General features: G+C 33.4%; 1 protein-coding gene across 1 annotated transcript; it reads left to right on the top strand.

Annotated features, from left to right (window-relative positions):
* Window positions 1–44: 44 nt before the first annotated feature.
* Window positions 45–17,706, top strand: LOC110626459 (protease 2). The gene is made up of 11 exons (XM_021772372.2): window positions 45–444; window positions 9,721–10,004; window positions 10,110–10,304; window positions 10,804–11,150; window positions 11,382–11,673; window positions 12,644–12,802; window positions 13,420–13,785; window positions 14,343–14,408; window positions 14,594–14,642; window positions 15,217–15,340; window positions 17,363–17,706. The coding sequence occupies exons 1-11, from the start codon at window positions 60–62 to the stop codon at window positions 17,469–17,471; spliced, it is 2,376 nt and encodes a 791-aa protein (XP_021628064.1). The 5' UTR covers window positions 45–59; the 3' UTR covers window positions 17,472–17,706.
* The last annotated feature ends 615 nt before the right edge of the window (window positions 17,707–18,321 follow it).

The following is an 18,321-nucleotide window of genomic DNA, read 5'->3' on the forward strand; positions in this document are numbered from 1 at the left end:
TATTGACTATTATAACTATAATTTTATTTAATTTTATCTCTCTGGAGATACAATCCACTATGTCCTCTTTCTATTTATATAGAAGGGGGATACGAGGATGTTGCGTTATCACCCTTGCTACCGTCTCTTATTGCCAAAATCGTCAGCCTGTCCGGCAGGGTGCGTGCGTCTACGCGACGCTCTTCCCCGTCTCATTTCGGACATCATCGTGTCAAAAATTTCCTCTTCTTCCTGCACCTGCTCTCAACATCTACTCCATGTCGCCAACCACCCCGATGAAATTGAAGTCGCCGCCGGTTGCCAAGAAGGTGGACCATGTCATGGAGTTGTTTGGAGATGTCAGGGTGGACCACCACTACTGGCTTCGCGACGACTCTCGCTCCAATTTTGAGATCCTTTCCCATCTCCAAGAGGAGAATGCCTACACTGACTCCTTCATGTCCGGTATAACTTTCTCAACATTCTCATCTCCTTTATATTCGTTTTCCATGGATATTATATGCTTCTCGTCGCTCACAATCGCAGAGTACGATTTTAATTCTAATTAGGTAATAACCCGCATTGCGCGGTATGTAATTATTCGGTGTTGCTATAGAACCATTTGCGCCCTAATGTGATGTATATATATAAAATTTAGGGGTATTGGACAAAAAAAATACAAATTTACATTTATCCTCGAATTTAATGGTAAATAACAATATAGACTTCAAGTCTTATATTATTAATAAAATATATAATCTTTTAATTTAAATTTTATATTGAAATTAAATATATTTTATATTTATTATATATAATATTAAATGTATTATATTGAATAAATATTTATTACAAATAAATTTATATTATATAAAACATCACATATAAATAATATGTATACTCTGTGTATATATGTTTGGAAAATTTTATTTCCTATTAATAATATACTAAATAAAACAAAATATTGTATATTTTAAATGGTAAAGTTTTTTTTTTATATTTTAATTTTTTATTAATATCTAAGATATTATATAAAAGTGGGAATAATTAGTGAATAATGAGATTAATAAAAAATAATGTTGTAATAAAAATATGTATTTAATGACTTTTATTATTTAAATAGAACTTTAGGGATTATATTGCAATTTATCGTTAACTTATATAAATTTAATTTAATCTCTTGATTATAACCGTGGCAAGTTGAAAAGTTTTGACTTTACCATCCAAGATTTAAAATGTTGGTGTTTAGATTTTTTTGTCCAATATCCCTAAAATTTATGCATAAAGGAATACTTTTATGTGTACATTTAATGTCCAGATAAATAAATTGTTTTACTCTCTGATTACTTGGTTATAATCTTTTATTTGTTTTTATTAAATACTGAATTTTATTTGCCTTTATTCATACTATCTACTGTTTAGAGTACAAGGGAAAAAATGCCATTACTAATTCAGTTGTTGTATTCTTAAATTGTCTAAACCCAAACTAACTTTGGCCTGATCATGAAAACTAAGTCTTTTATTAAATAACAATGGATTTATTTAAACATGCAGTAGATTGACTACTAACTAAAAGCACACCCAAAATTAATTTCAATTATATGAAATTTTGCAGGGTTATTTACTCCAAATATTTTATTCATGTGATTTGGACTTAATAAAACAAATAAGTATTATGACAATATGGAGAGATATGGGAAATAGGAATCTAGACGTATAGATTCTATTATATATGCAATGTGCAGAAAATGAAAATTATCAAACAAAATGAGTAATTCTCTTATGAGCAATTTTCTAGCTCCATTCAGAAACATCCAAATGTTAAAAAGTTACGTGCTAATTAACTATACGTAAAAGTGAGTAATTTATGTTATAAGTTATAGAAAGTAAATATGTTAATATAGGAAGTAAATATTGATAGATGGGTCTGTCCCTTAATTTTAGGGATTGTATAATCATAGACTTGATTTTCCTTTCTGTTTAGATATCGTCTCTCATGTATAAATAGGTTGTAATATCTATTGTAAAACAATAACAAATATTATCTTTCTACATGGTATCAGAGCCTTTCTTGTAGAGATTTAATTTTTTCTCTCTCATCAAGTTTTATATTTTTTTTTTGAGACGTAGGGCTCTGTTAATTTGGGTTACCCATAAAGGGTAACATTTGGATCTCACCGTTGTTAGAGTCGCCACACCGTCCCCTTATCAGATCTGAGGTTTGTTTGCCGTTCGGGTGTTGGGTGGAGGTGTTTTAAGTACTATTCATATTCGGGTACTGTTCATTGGCACTGTTCACAGTACTGTTCATCGGCACTATTTACGTGATACTGTTCACATGATACTGTTCACGCCGGGTACTGTTTTCTGATTCTGTGTTTCTTTTGTTACTATCGTTTTGGGTTGGTTGTCCTTACGGCCGAAGTTAAAACCACCACCGTAACTGATGTGATTCCTATGATGACTAAAATCACGGAACACAAATTGAATGGATCTTCCGATCAGGAAATTTTGATATCTGCAGATGAGTGCACAAATCATCCAATACCAGCATCTCTAAAATCTTCTAATTCCTCCTCTATCACTGCAATTGCAGAGTCAGGTAACTCTACTGCATGTCTTGTGTCTTCATTCTCCAAATAGGTTATTGATTCTGGTGCTACCGATCATATGTCAGGTAATTCTACCCTTTTGTCCAATCTTGAGTCTCATACATTGCCTTCTTATGTTACTCTTGCTGATAGCACTAAATCTTCTGTCATGGGTTCTGGTCATGTCAACTTAACCCCTTCTCTTTCTGTATCCTCTGTGTTATGTCTCCCTAAGTTCGCATTTAATTTGCTTTCCGTGAGTAAACTCACTCGTGCATTGAATTGTTGTGTCTCATTCTTTCCTGATCACTGTGTTTTTCAGGATCTTTCGACAAAGCAGATTATTGGTAGAGGGAGTGAGTCAGAGGGTCTTTACGTCTTGGATCAGCAACTACCTCGATCTCCTCGATCTCTGGTATGCTCCACGCGTTTAACACGTTTTGATGCTCATTGTCGTTTGGGGCATCCTTCTCTCTCGGCTTTGAAGAAGTTATATCCACAGTTTCATTCTTTGTCTATTCTAGATTGTGAGTCTTGTCAATTTGCCAAACATCATCGTTTACCTACACTGTCTCGAGTCAATAAACGGGCTTCGTCCCCCTTTGAATTAGTCCATTCAGATGTTTGGGGTCCTTGTCCCATTGTATCTAAGTCTGGCTTTAAGTATTTTGTTACTTTTGTTGATGATTTCTCTCGTACTACTTGGTTATTTTTAATGAAGAGTCATTAAGAATTATTTTCTATTTTTGTGCATTTTATGCTGAAATGCAAACCCAATTCAATACTTCCATCCGTATATTGCAAAGTGATAACGCTAAAGAGTATCTCTCTGGGGAATTTCAATCTTATTTGTTATAAAAAGGGATTCTTCAACAGTCCTCTTGTGTTGCCACTCCTTCACAAAATGAAGTTGCTGGAAGAAAAAATCGACATCTTCTTGAAGTAGCCAGAGCCCTTTTATTCCAAATGAAGGTACCTAAATGTTTTTGGGCTGATGCTATATCCACTGCTTGTTTTTTGATCAATCGCATGCCTTCCTCCATCCTTCATGGTGATATCCCTTATAATATTTTGTTTCCCATTAAATCTTTGTTTCCTGTTGAGCCACATATCTTTGGTTGTACTTGTTTTGTTCGTGATGTTCGTCCACAGGTTACTAAATTGAATTTCAAATCACTCAAATGTGTCTTCCTTGGCTACTCTCGACGTCAGAAAGGGTATCGTTGTTTTTCTCCTGATTTGAATCGGTATCTTGTGTCTACGGATGTAACATTCTTTGAGTCCACTCCGTTTTTTCCGCCATCATCTGTTTATAACACCTAGGAGAAGGAAGATGACCTCTTGTTATACACTGTTCGCTCTCTGTCTCCTCAGACTACTCCTACACCTTTCACTCATGTGCCAGGTCGCCCTCCCATCTTTCATGTGTATTCCAGACGCTTAGAGGATTCTGACTCCGTTCCGCTACCCGCTTCTTCGTCGACCGATCTTGCTCCCACTGATCCTTCACTGTCTGATTTGGATTTGCCCATTGCTTTTCGCAAAGGTAAACATACTTGCACTTATCCTATTTCATCTTGTGTCTCTTATGATCAATTATCCTCCTCTTCTCATTGTTTTGTCACTGCTTTAGATTCTATTTCAATTCTCAAAACTGTTATTGAGGCTTTGTCCCATCCTGATTTGCGTGCTGCAATGGAAGAGGGCCCCCAGGAAAGCGGGCTATTGGGTGCAAATGGGTGTTTGCAGTGAAAGTAAACCCTGATGGATCTATAGCTCGCCTCAAGGTCCGTTTAGTGGCCAAAGGTTATGCACAAATTTATGGAGTTGACTATTCTGATACATTCTCCCCAGTTGCCAAGCTCGCATCTGTCCGATTGTTTATTTCCTTGGCGGCTACTCATGATTGGCCTTTGCATCAATTGGATATTAAAAATGCTTTTCTTCATGGTGATCTTCAGGAGGAGATTTATATTGAGCAACCACCTAGTTTTGTTGCTCAGAGGGAGTCAGGTAAGGTTTGTAGACTTCGAAAATCGCTTTATGGCTTGAAACAGAGTCCTTGGGCATGGTTTGGCAGGTTTAGTGAGGTGGTCCAACAGTTTGGAATGAAGATGAGTAAGTGTGATCACTCAGTGTTTTATAGAAATTTTGATAGTGGAGTAATTCTGCTTGTAGTATATGTGGATGATATCGTTATTACAGGAAGTAACATTGCTGGCATCACTTCCCTAAAAGAATTTCTTAAAACACAGTTTCATACAAAGGATTTGGGTTCCTTGAAATATTTATTGGGAATCGAAGTTATGTTGTGTAAGAAAGGCATCTTCTTATCTCAAAGAAAACATGTTCTTGATTTGTTGGTAGAAACTGGAAAATTGGGTGCTAAGCCTTGTAGTGCCCCAATGACCCCTAACCTTCAACTTACCACAGAAGACAGTGAGCCATTTGCAGATCCTGAAATGTATAAAAATTAGTTGGCAAGCTGAATTATTTGACGGTGACTCGTCTTGATATTGCATATTCAGTGAGTGTGGTAAGTCAGTTTATGTCTTCTCCTACTATTGCCCAGTGGGATGCTTTAGGACAGATTATTTGTTACCTTAAAGGGGCCAGGGCGAGGCCTATTCTATGGTAACCATGGGCACTCAAATATTGAATGCTTTTGTGATGCTGATTGGGGAGGCTCGAAAGTTGATAAGAAGTCAATTACTGGGTATTGTGTTTTTGTGGGAGGTAACTTGGTCTCATGGAAAAGTAAGAAGCAAAATGTGGTCTCCCGTTCTAGTGGTGAATCTGAATATCGAGCTATGGCACAAGCCGTTTGTGAAATCTTGATTATCACACCTTGCCTCTAATCCAGTATTTCACGAGAGGACTAAACACATCGAGATTGATTGTCATTTTGTTCGTGAAAAGGTCCAACAAAAGATAATATCAACAGGACATATCCAAACTGGAGAACAATTAGGAGATATTTTCACTAAAGCTCTAAATGGGACTTGAGTTGATTATATACGTAACAAGTTGGGCATGATTAACATTTATGATCCAACTTGAGGGGGAGTGTTATAAGTTATAGAAAGTAAATATATTAATATAGGAAGTAAATATTAATAGATGGGTCAGTTGCTTAATCTTAGGGATTGTATAATCATAGGCTTGATTTTCCTTTCTGTTTAAATACCGTCTCTTATGTATAAATAGGTTGCAATCTCTATTGTGAAACAACAACAAATATTATCTTTTTACAATTTAGATTTCAATCTTTAGCTCAGACAACAAAAAAGTCTAATAAAAATTTGTAACCTGAGGTAGCTCATCAACAATGTGAAAGGTCACTACTACTCTCTAGTCAACATTGTCGACAACTAATCAATGAAAGGAAAAAAAAATTGTCCATTGATGTTATGAGATCTAGAGAATAGGATTTACATTAGTGGTGTAAACTTAGATGGAGTGTAAGATGTTCTCCCCCTTTATTCCTTTCCATTTGTTTAATAGTGACGCCTAACGGCCTCTTTGCTACAGTGCCACCTGTCCCTGTCATTCAGGTCTATACGTATGAAGGTGTCAAAGGCTCTCTCCTCGCCAGACGGCCATTTAATTTCCCCCGGCGCGCATGCGGGCAGGGCTGCGAACTAACTGGGTCTGCTGTCCTTCCTCATGTCACGTCACCGGGCTGGACTTATCCTTACTGGACCTAAGCCTGCGGGCGACCCGACCTGCCCTATGTATCCGGACCAGTGCTGAAGATGTTGGTTCAGTCGTCCAGTGCCCTATGATTTATCTAGAGCCAAAGGATCTAGGCTCAGGTGCCCAATGCAAACATCATATCATGATTGTGGGACTCGTATTGTGCTTGCTATATCACATGTTCCTGAGAAGCCAAGAAAAGAATAATAGGTGTAGGAATATAAGTAACAAACCTAAAATCTTTTTGAAATTAATAGATAATAAAAGTTATAGAATACTAACTCCTGCTCTCAATGCTAACCAAAGTGAGTGTGTCAACAGTCAAAGTATTAAAAGGAAAAATTCCAATTTCATCAAAAAGGAAATTAAAACTCTAAGTTTAAGCATCCTTTCAGTCGCTGTATATCCTTTGAATTGTACAATGCAACTAAATCTATTATGCTGACCTCATATTTAAAATAATTTGAAAGAATTTGATTTCTTCAACACTGACATCCTCTTTTTTCTTGGATAATTGTAGCTTCTGTAGTGGACACAATGTCTAATAAGAGGGTAGTTTGCTATTCTTGCTTTGTATTCCTAAGCATCATGCAAGCTCAAACCATTGTCATAGCTGTGCAGCATGCAAAGCAAAGGAAAAAGTTAACCGTGTTGTAAAGAAGATAATTTACTTAAATATAATTGCTATTATGAGTTTTGCTGGGTTTTGTTCTCAGCAGAAGAGAAGAATTGAGACAGGGTCATGTTATGTAGAACATCATTATTCTTAGAATAAGACAACAACATAAATAAATAAAATGATTCAAAAGCAACATTATTTTTTACTGTGATGCTGCAGACATGGCAATAAACTGGCACTTAGTATTGCACTATCTAGTATAGTCTATTAGCCTTAAGAAGTAGGTAATTTAGGGAAACCAAGCTTGCTACACTTCATGTTAATGCAGATACAAGAAAAAAAGAATCCCCAAAATTTATATAAGTTTAACCATATTAGTAGCAACATTTCTCTTGAGGTCAATATATACAAATATTAAAGATATTTGACAATAGCCTCTCAAGAAAAGATATTACTCTAAATAACTTCCCAAATAGTTTATAATAAGTGAAGGCATAACTTCTTGCTATGTTTATGCTAGAACCTGCAGCAAATTAGGAAGGTCCTAACTACAAATGATAGCCTACAATTGTAAGTAATGTCTAAGAAGCAAATACATCAGCAAGTCTAAGAATCAAATACATCAGCAATCTGATGCTCAGACAAATTATATACTAGATTGTATTTTGTATGTGAAGAAATTAAGAAGCAGAAATAAAGTTCACCATAATTTATCTAAATTACTGTTTTCAAATTTTCAATACCAGATTCCGAACAAATGAACTCAAAATCATAATAAGAAGACATAAAGGACAAAGTTTTAAGCATTTTCCCATTGAAATTCAGATTAGCAGTACCTTCTCAATGAGATCCAAAACATCATGTTTGTCTACAAATTGAACATAGCTCCAATTTATTCCCTCTCTTATATTCTCTTCTTGTGCCATCTTAAAGTGGATAAAGATCCATGAGTGTCTATAATGGAATGAAACAAAATGATTCCAATGTCAAATAAAAAGTAAAAATAAAACACCTCAGCTAACCCATAAAATTTTAGACCAATATAAGCAGCAAAAGAACAAAATATCATGATTGACGACTATATTCGAAAATGAAACAGACCTATTACCCAACACTAATATAGTAACATCAAACATATTAAAACCAAAAAGAAACAAATGAGAAACCAAAGCCATCTGCCATAAATTGGATTCACTAAGAAGCTAAAGAGTGTCTAAGAACTTTAAAGGCTGGAAATGAATATGAATTGACAGTCTTCACTTGACAGGAGAGGTATGCTTGTACTTAAATTTTAAAGAACAAACCAATCAGCAAAATGAAGCAGAAGTCAAGCTATATCAAAAACGGTTTTCTTCAGCTTTTTTGGTATACGCAATGACCAGTACTTAAACAGTTGGGTTAATTATCAAAACCATTAATTTTTCTTACAAAGCAATGAATATTACATTTATTGATTCCTTTTTTTAGCAAGTATAAAAGAAAAATAAAGAAGAGAAAATATAGAGGAAATGCTGGAGAAATTTACCTCTTTTTCTAATCGCACATGATAGGACATTAGGAATACCGATCTACTCATTGCCTCTTTAATTGGTATGGCAAAGGAAAAGTTGATCAAAGTATAGAGAATGCCGGAAAAAGAAATGAAGAAAGAAAGTGTATTGGGCTAAAACTCATGCAGATCGGGAACAATCTGGAGCTTGAGAACTTGATCGGAGAAATTATTAATGTCGAATAAAAGGCAAAGTTTTTTGTGTTTGATCTAGATTCATTAGGCCATCGAATAGTAGTATGAACCTATGATTGCTCAAGAGAGTTTCATAATCTCACCGAAACTAATCATCAGAAGCCATCTAAACATATCTATCCAGACCTTGAGACATCGTTGCATATCTCTCAAGGATAATCCAAAATCTCTGATGCTCTCTAGGGGCTTGTGAGGGCAGAACAAATCTTCAGCTTTTATGGACTCCAAATCAAGATATCTGAATCACTGGAATTGGGCTTTGAAGTCGCAGTGCTGCCGCAGTTCGTTGCTACTGGAGCATTGGAAGATGTGCAGGTCATGCTGGTTCATCTGCACTCATCAACCATGGATAGAGCTCACCGGAAAGCCCTCTCTCTCTCTCTCATCTCTACAAGCAAAAGAAGCTTCTCCTCTCTGTCCCATTCAGAAGGGCTACGCAAATATGATCACATGGACATGACATCGTTTTGCATGGGAGTCCCTCAGGTAAATAGGAGCACATGGAGAACACCAAAGGAGCTAATATGAAGACCAAAAAATTCGATAGCGTGAAACAAACATAAAGGAGCCATGTGGACTAATTCTAGAGAGATATTGTTGTTGCTACAGGGGCAAAGAAGTAAAAATCAGTCCTCCAATTGGAACATTGTTCATAGACTATTCCAATTGGAGACCGGCTTATATATATATAGTACATTTTTTGAATTAAGATGAAGTATGAATTCTTTGATTTTGCATTTCAACTGCACTGATTTAACCTTTTAGGTGAGTTCCTCCACCTTTGTTCTATTAATAAGATCCTGAAAATGACCGCTTGGCATAAACACTGATTTACTTCTCTTTGCTCTGCACTTGTAGACTTCTTTCTGGTTGCTACTTTGTAGTCATAGCTAAATCATGTCTCATACTTAAATATGAAGATTAATGGATTATATTCAAATAATTTACCACAAGTTTTCCGTTCTTCTATTCTTTAATGAAATAATTTATTTCTCTTTGCATCTCAGTTAGAGATGTATCGAAATTCCTGATTTATGAGAAAATGACAAGTTGTACAACATTCATGTTGAGATTACTTCTGTTTAACATTTCAGCAACAAAACAATTTGAGCAGCATGTCTTGGCTGAAATAAGAGGGCGAATCAAGGAGGATGACATATCTGCACCCAGAAGAAAAGGCCCTTACTACTACTATACAAGGACTTTGGAAGGCAAAGAGTATGTTCAACATTGCCGACGCTATGTATCTAACAAGGAAGTTCAACCTTCAGTCCATGATGTAATGCCAACAGGACCTAATGATCCTCCCGAGTATGTTATACTGGATGAGAATGTCAAGGCTCAAGGGCATGAATATTACAGTATTGGTGCTTTCAAGGTTAATTTGGCCACTTATTTTCATTTAATAGATAAAAAATATTCTCATTTTTGTTTTGCTCATTCCTATTTACTTAAAGATTTGACTTTCCAACCCTTTTTCCAGGTTAGTCCAAATCATAAACTGGTTGCATATGCAGAAGACACCAAGGGAGATGAAATTTACACTGTTTATGTCATTGATGTGGAGACTCGTAATCCTGTTGGGAAGCCTCTGACAGGTGTAACGTCTTCTCTTGAGTGGGCTGGCAATGAGTTTTTAGTTTATATCACAATGGATGAGATACATCGGGCTGATAAGGTATTTCTATTGTATTTTGAGTCCTATCTCTAGTACTGATTGCTTCATCATTGAAAAACTAAAGTAATTGGTCCCGGCAATCACCCCTTCCAAGTTGTGAAGAAAACTGATTATTGCTACAGCTGTGTACATGTTTATTGAGAGACTTCTGTTTTTCTATATGCTTAGAGTTTTGCATCTTGTGGCTCTTGGTTCTTTTCTTGCACCATAACCCTCTTGCTCATACAACATGCACATCACATCTCTTCAGCACCTCTCCTCATAAAATTAATGTGCCAAGTCCAAGGTTTTCTTTTTTTTTGAAATTTTCCTGTGGCCTTATTGGGCATGCTTACTATTGCAATGAGTCAGAGGTCATTTTTTGGTTTCAATGGTCATAGTAAATGGAAGTCACAACATGAGTTCTTTGCTTTTAGCTTTCCTTTTCAAATAGAACTCTATTTTTACCTTATGCTTTTTTTATATATTGACCTGGAGGTGGCTTGGTTTGATTTTCTAGGCGTGGTTGCATAAGTTGGGGACAGATCAATCTAGTGACTTTTCCCTTTATCACGAGAAAGATGATAAGTTTTGTTTGGATCTTCAAGCCTCAGAGAGTGAAAAGTACTTGTTTGTTGTGTCTGACAGCCGAAATACAAGGTTTGTATTCTATATTGATGTTTCCATGCCTGAAAATGGTGCCAAGATTTTGACACCTCGTGTAGATGGCATTGATACATCAGTCGGCCATCGTGGAAAACACTTCTTTATTCGGAGGAGAACTGATGAGCTTTTCAATTCAGAGCTCCTAGTCTGTCCAGTAAATGACATTTCTGCAACTACAGTTCTTATTCCTCACAGGGAAAGGTGAGATTGACTTCCTTACAATATTACGATTTTTTCAGATTTTAATTTTTTATTGGATAAACAATGAGGTTCACCTGGAACCCATGATGTCTGAAATTGCATATATTCATTGTTGAGATGTTTGTTGCTGTTTTGTGCAATGCAACTTTATATCTGCTAGTTTCCACAGCCCTTATATAGTACATTCAATTGTGATTTTTTTCTCATTATGCTTATTATTGGAGCTTCCAGTATAAAAATTTGGGATGTACAACTTTTTGCTGACCATCTGGCTGTGTATGAGCGTGAAAATGGTCTGCCCAAAATAACAGCATATCACCTTCCAGCTGTTGATGAGCCACTTACAAGTCTTAAAGGAGGCCGTGTTGTTGACTTCATTGACCCTGTTTATTGTGTGGATTCAGAAGAATCGGAGTTCTCTTCCAGCATTTTGAGGTTTTCCTATAGCTCGTTGAGGACACCTCATTCTGTGTACGAATATGATATGAATACAGGCAGTTCTGTTCTGAAGAAGATTGAAACAGTAAGTTAATAAATTGCTTTTGTGGTACATGAGTGTAACTTGAGGCGCAGTGGCCTTACCTAATCTTTTACATCAGGCCTTTTTAGAAGGAAAAAATCGTTATCATCTAAACAAAATTTCCCAGTATGTTAGGCATTACAAAATTATTGAGTATTTTTTTTCTTGTTCTTTTCTTTTTTGCTTTGCTTTTAATCTGTATTTCCTTGTGTGGGATATTCTTGTAAAATTAATAACAAACAAATTTTTCACAACTTGTTTGTTTGAATGTTAAATTTACTTTGTGTATTTGGAGAAACTCTTGGACAATGTTAATAGTAAGTTATAGTTTCCCATTTATCTATGTTTCTATATTTGTACATACATTGCATGCATGAGATTTTGTGTAATACATGTCTTTGTTCTCTCTTTGTTAAAATAATACATGTCTTTGTAATCTCAATATAGTCTTGATTATTTAATATACCCATAACTTTCAAACGTCTTTCCCTAGTTTTTTTTTCTTGTGTGGAAAATCCCATTAAACTTAAGGGATCATAATGGGCACCAACCTAGAGGGTAAAAAGCTTTAAGGATAGGGAGCATTGCTATAGAAGAGCAAGAAAAGAATCAAGAGAGAATCATCTGCAAGACAAATAATCTATCAAGTGGCTTGCTGCTTGTGTGTTTATGTTATTTGGCCTACAGACAAAAGGTACGAACAGAAGTAACAGTTTGATCACGGCGGACATTAGCTGCAGTGGTTTGTGTCATCTTTAAATTTTTAATGGTTCAAATCAAGTTACTTTCAGTAAGAAATAAATAGTATCTCAATTGTAAATTGTCAAATACTGTGACGAAGTATTTATAATTTTATATAGCCAACTCTAACTAATTTGGGATTAAAGCTTAATCGTTGGTGTTATTGCTGTTTTATTGTATGGAAATTGTCATCTGATGATCACTTATTATCTCTTTTCACCATTTTATTCAGGTCTTGGGAGGTTTTGATTCATGTAATTATGTTACTGAAAGAAAATGGGCTAAAGCTTCAGATGGCACCCAAATTCCTTTGTCAATTGTTTACAAGAAGGATATTGTGAAACTTGATGGGTCTCATCCATTACTGCTTTATGGCTATGGTTCATATGAGGTAATATGAGAACAGATGGAATAAAATTGTTGCTCCTAATGTAAAAAGCAGTGTGTGCTGCCAATGGTTGGTTCTTATGTTAGTATTTAAGCATGATTAAAAGTAGAACCTGTTCATGTCATCTCATGTTTCTTGCCTTGATTATTGTGATTTAGGAATAGTTAAGTGGACATGAGTTTTATATCTGTTGTTCTAGTATTTCCTTTTTAAAATTGAAGACTGTGCTGACTGTTGCATCCACATGTTCCATTGGATCACCTTTATATTCCTGTTTCATGAGAAATTTTAATTGCACAGTAAGACATATCATATTAAAAAAATAATTGTTAACCACCCCCCCCCCCCCCCCGCGACCCGCTGAAAACATTGTGTTTAAACTGTTTTGCATGAGGCATTCCTTATGAAGCCAAAAACTTCCAAATTCCAAAATCAGCTCCTCCATCCCAAATCTTCACATGTATCAGTTGTGATCCAAATAGGATACAGAATTCGCCCTTATGAAACTTTGATCTGAGGCTTTCCTTTTCATTCTTGCATTAAGATGTTGAATTTCTAATTTGACTTGTATTACGAGAATCTGTTCAAACTTGCTTAATAGAATTATTTGTCGTAAATAGATGAGCATAGATCCCAAGTTTAAGGCATCAAGGCTGTCTTTACTGGATCGTGGCTTTATCTTTGCAATAGCTCACATCTGTGGAGGTGGTGAAATGGGGAGGCAGTGGTATGAGAATGGAAAGTTCTTAAAGAAAAAAAATACTTTCACAGATTTCATTACTTGTGCAGAGTATTTAATAGAACAGAAGTACTGTTCAAAGGAAAAATTGTGCATTGAAGGAAGGAGTGCAGGGGGATTGCTCATTGGTTCTGTTCTTAATATGAGGCCTGATTTGTTCAAGGCTGCTATTGTCGGGGTACCTTTTGTGGATGTTCTGACTACTATGCTTGATCCAAGTATCCCTCTTACAACTGAAGAGTGGGAGGTATTCCTTTTCTTCAATTTTAATTATTCTGAAACTTTTAGCTATATAAGAAAAGGTCATTTCCTATTGCTAGAGGCCATTGCTCTTTTTCATTGTGCAACTGTTTTCAAGACTTGCATCTGCACTATTGTGGATATTGAAAGCAAGATTTCTAACATTGCACAAAGCAATGGCCTGTGGTTTTTAGAATTTGAAGCTTGGTGGTGATACATTTATGTGGAATGTGATATTCATATCATATTTGATGAATCAAGTATTAGAGTTTTCAGATTACACATCAGTTTAGTCAGCATCTTTCATGTTTGGTTTACAACTTTACATCATCCTATTGGCATGTGTTTTGATATCATGGTTTGCAGTCTTAATTCTTTCTAGAAGATAGAATATGGACATACTTCTTATTTCCTTTTGGTATGGTTGTTTAACAGGGTTTATACCTTTTATCATCACTCTGTAACAGTTAAAATAGAGATAGACTGGTACTTGGTTATGCAACGACTCGGTGCTGTTTCATTCCTGACCTTGATCTGATATCTGGTCTCTTGTTGTTGTTTCAGGAATGGGGAGACCCTCGGAAGGAGGAGTTCTACTTTTACATGAAGTCATATTCCCCTGTTGATAATGCGAGTATCTTGCAGTTTTGAAATGTTTCCTCGTATTCTTTATCAGTTTCCCACAAATCATGAAGTTAGAAATTAGAAAAACCAATATTTGGTTCTATTTAAAAAGGATAACAAGCCAGCATTTTTTAAGATTAGCATTAATTTTCTTTTCTAATGATGCCGCAACACAATCTTGTTTTGTACAGGTTAAGCATCAAAATTATCCCCACATACTTGTCACAGCTGGCCTACATGGTGAGTGTTCACTTGGGAACTTAATATGCCTTCAGAATTCAGATTTTCCATAAAATCTTGATGGCCTACCATGCCTTAACTTATTGGTAAGGCAAACACTTGGCAGGTTGCATGACTATTTCCATAAGAACCTTGTTTGATTTTCTGCCTTCTTTAGATTTGAGGAAACCGCTGGTGCTACACTGAGGTTGCTTAACATATTAGAGGCCATAGGCTCAAGCCTCGTGAATAAGGCTGCGTGGATTTACCACCATCATTTACATTGCAAATACTTGAACTTTTCAGGAAAAAAAATTAATCGCATTACAAGTTCTAATATTTTGTGCATGTTCAAAATGTTGTTTTGCTCATGCCATGGTTTAGTATCCTAGGAAGCTCATTGAGAATTGGTGGGCTTTGGAATAGAAGTAGCACATCTAAAAGAGATTTACATAGGCATAGACAGAGAGGATGGATATTGTATTTTTAGCATCTAATGCATGAATCTTATCATCTAGTCATAAATCTGGTCTGACAACGTCTAACGTTTGAACCTTATCATTTAGTCTAAACTCTGTCTGATGAACTTTGGCAGATCCAAGGGTTATGTATTCAGAACCAGCAAAATTTGTGGCAAAGCTGAGGGATATGAAAACTGATCATAATGTGCTGTTGTTCAAATGTGAACTAAGTGCTGGGCATTTTTCAAAGTCAGGAAGGTATGTTCTATTTTCTTATATTTTAAAAGCTAGTAGCTTTCCACTTCCCAATTTAGAGGTAGGATTTCTCCCCTCTTCTTTGTTGCATGGGGTCATGTGCACTGCCCATTCAGATAGTTTCTTGAAGTGTTCTTCTAAATGTGCTTGGGTGTGAAGTTTTGGGTTCTTAGGGAAAAAGAGAAGCTGTAAAGATGGAGCATTTAAATGGGGCTGGTTGCATTGTCTTTGTATTATTTTCGGCGGCATTTTGTCAATTTAGGTTGAAAATTAAAAAAATTTGTCAATTTAGGTTCAAAAGATAAAATATTTGTGGAGATAAAATATTTTTTAAGAATGGCGTGGCGCGGCTATGATTTAATTTTTTTTATCTTTTAATTATTAAAATATTATAATTATATTAATTAATTAATATATTATTTTTATATTATATTAATTTAATAATTTTATTTATATTATATTTTTTATTATGATAAATTTTTTATAATATATTTTATTAATTTTAATATATTATTATAATAATATTATAATTAAATAATACTAATTATAATTTTATTTATTGGTTATAAATTTATTGATATGTAATTATTATATTTTATATATTTTATTATTTTTAATATATAAAAATTAATGAAAAAGAAAACTGCAAAAAAAATATTTAGAATTATAATATTATTCTGTTATTAAATATATAGCACTGAATTAAATAATTAATAAAAAAATAGATTAATTAATTAATTAATTAATTAATATAAATTTTTAAAATTATAAGAATTAAATTTATTTTTTATTGGATTGTTATTGTGCAGTATTACATAATTACATAATAATATTAATTTTATGACACTAAAATTATATAAGGTTTAATAATATTTTTAATTTATATATAAATATTAAAATTATAAGAATTAAATTTCATATATAATCATAGAATAATATTAATTTTATGGCACTCTACATAAAATAGAATAATATTAATTTTATGACACTGAAATTATATAAGGTTAATAATATTTTTAATTTAAATAACATTATGCTGTGATTAGATGTGGGATGCAATCACTTGATCTTTTATAGACAATATATTTAATTAATTTATTTTTTTTGATAAATTATAAATAATTTAGTATTCTCATATAACATTTGATAGTAAGATAATATAATAATTATAAATATTATATGAAAATTAAGTAATTAATTCAATGAAGTGATTTGGTATACGTTTGATAGCAAAATAATATTATAATTTTAAATATTTTTGTATGTAGTCATTTTGCTATTAACATTTATAACACTCTTATATATTAAAAATATTTTTATAAAATATAATAACTATTTATAATTGCAACTGAATTGTTTTTATAATTGCAACATAATATTAATTTTATAACTTTGAAATTATATAATATCAATAATTTTTTATTTAAATATTAATAATAAAATCTATTAAATATTAATGTATTAAAATTATAAAAACATTTATTATTGTAAACATATAATATAAATAATATTATTAAATTAATAAATAATATTATTATAATATATTAATAATTAAAAAAAGAAAAAATTCTGGCGCTTTTATAGGCCCCTTTAGCGACAGGGATCATTTTTTACCTGACTCTTGGCAGTCAAACTTCAGATCTACAAATATTTTGTCTTTGATTTTAAATTGATAATTTTTTTTTTATTTTCAACCTTAAATTGACAAAAAGTCCTGCTTTTTCATTTTCAGCTCGTCTCATAAATTGTTTTGATTTAATTGCTCCACTACCTTGGTCAACGATGTTTTCTTGCTGTCCAATTCTTTTAAAACCACTTCAGATGCCATTTTTACGCACTTCTGGTAGCCCCAATAGATGTGGAAAAAACTAGAAAGAACTCATCCAAGTTTTAACTTGCGATGATGATATTGCTTTATAATGATGCTAACACATTTTCAACGACTATAATTATACTTGTGATGCTAGCAGTAACTACTTGCAGATATTCTTAATCACTTCTGATGCGACAATTTTTTGTGTACAGATTTGAGAAGCTTCAAGAAGATGCATTCACATATACATTTCTGATGAAGGTCCTAAATATGATTCCTGACCTTGGTTCTGGCCAAAATGATGAACCTGTGCCTCTATAGGAACAATGCAAGTTAGCAGCATCAAATATCGCAGTTCTGGTTTAGAACAGTGTTTTTTGGGTGCATCCTGAAATGTAGAAAACGTTTTGGATGAGGTATTATCAAGTGGCAATTTGACTTTACCCTAAAAGAAGTATCCAGTTGGGTTCAACCAAATAGGGTATTTGTTTCCTAAATGAGAAATAAATCTTATACAGATGTAGTTTATTAAATATGAATATAATATTTTTAAAAATTATTAGCAATAGATGTTTCGTTGTAAATGTTTTACGAATATAATTTGCGTCACTAAAGTTCTGGCCACATATCATTGCAACAAATAAAATTGTTCTAGCAACTTATCATTGCAACAAATAAAAATTTTTTAGCAATGGTTTTACCATTGCAAAATATATTATTAGCAACGAATTTATATGTTAAAATACTGCTTTTATAATATTTTAAATATATATATATTTTTTATTTTGCGATAAAAGTTTAATTTAATAGAAATGTTGTTTATAAATTCTCAACAATTTTAATTAAATGTTAATATAAATTTTTAACCATTTTAGTTTAAATAAAATACTTACATAATTATCTAATGGTATTTTTGACAATATTAATATTTCTCTTCCTCACTTTTATATATATTAATAATAATGTCAGAGCACGCTATTTATACTTGTTTTGTATATTTGCAATTGAAATTTTTTTATACATTAATTAGTTTTCATGACCAATCAAATTTATTACTTCATTATTATAATATGAAAATAGAAAATTGTATTTACTATTTTTATGTGTTTACTTGTTATTTGAGAATTTATATACGTTTATTTTAAAATTGTATTTTACTAGTACATATCAT

This window comes from Manihot esculenta, chromosome 11, assembly GCF_001659605.2.
Source record: "Manihot esculenta cultivar AM560-2 chromosome 11, M.esculenta_v8, whole genome shotgun sequence".
Classification (NCBI taxonomy): Eukaryota; Viridiplantae; Streptophyta; class Magnoliopsida; order Malpighiales; family Euphorbiaceae; genus Manihot; species Manihot esculenta.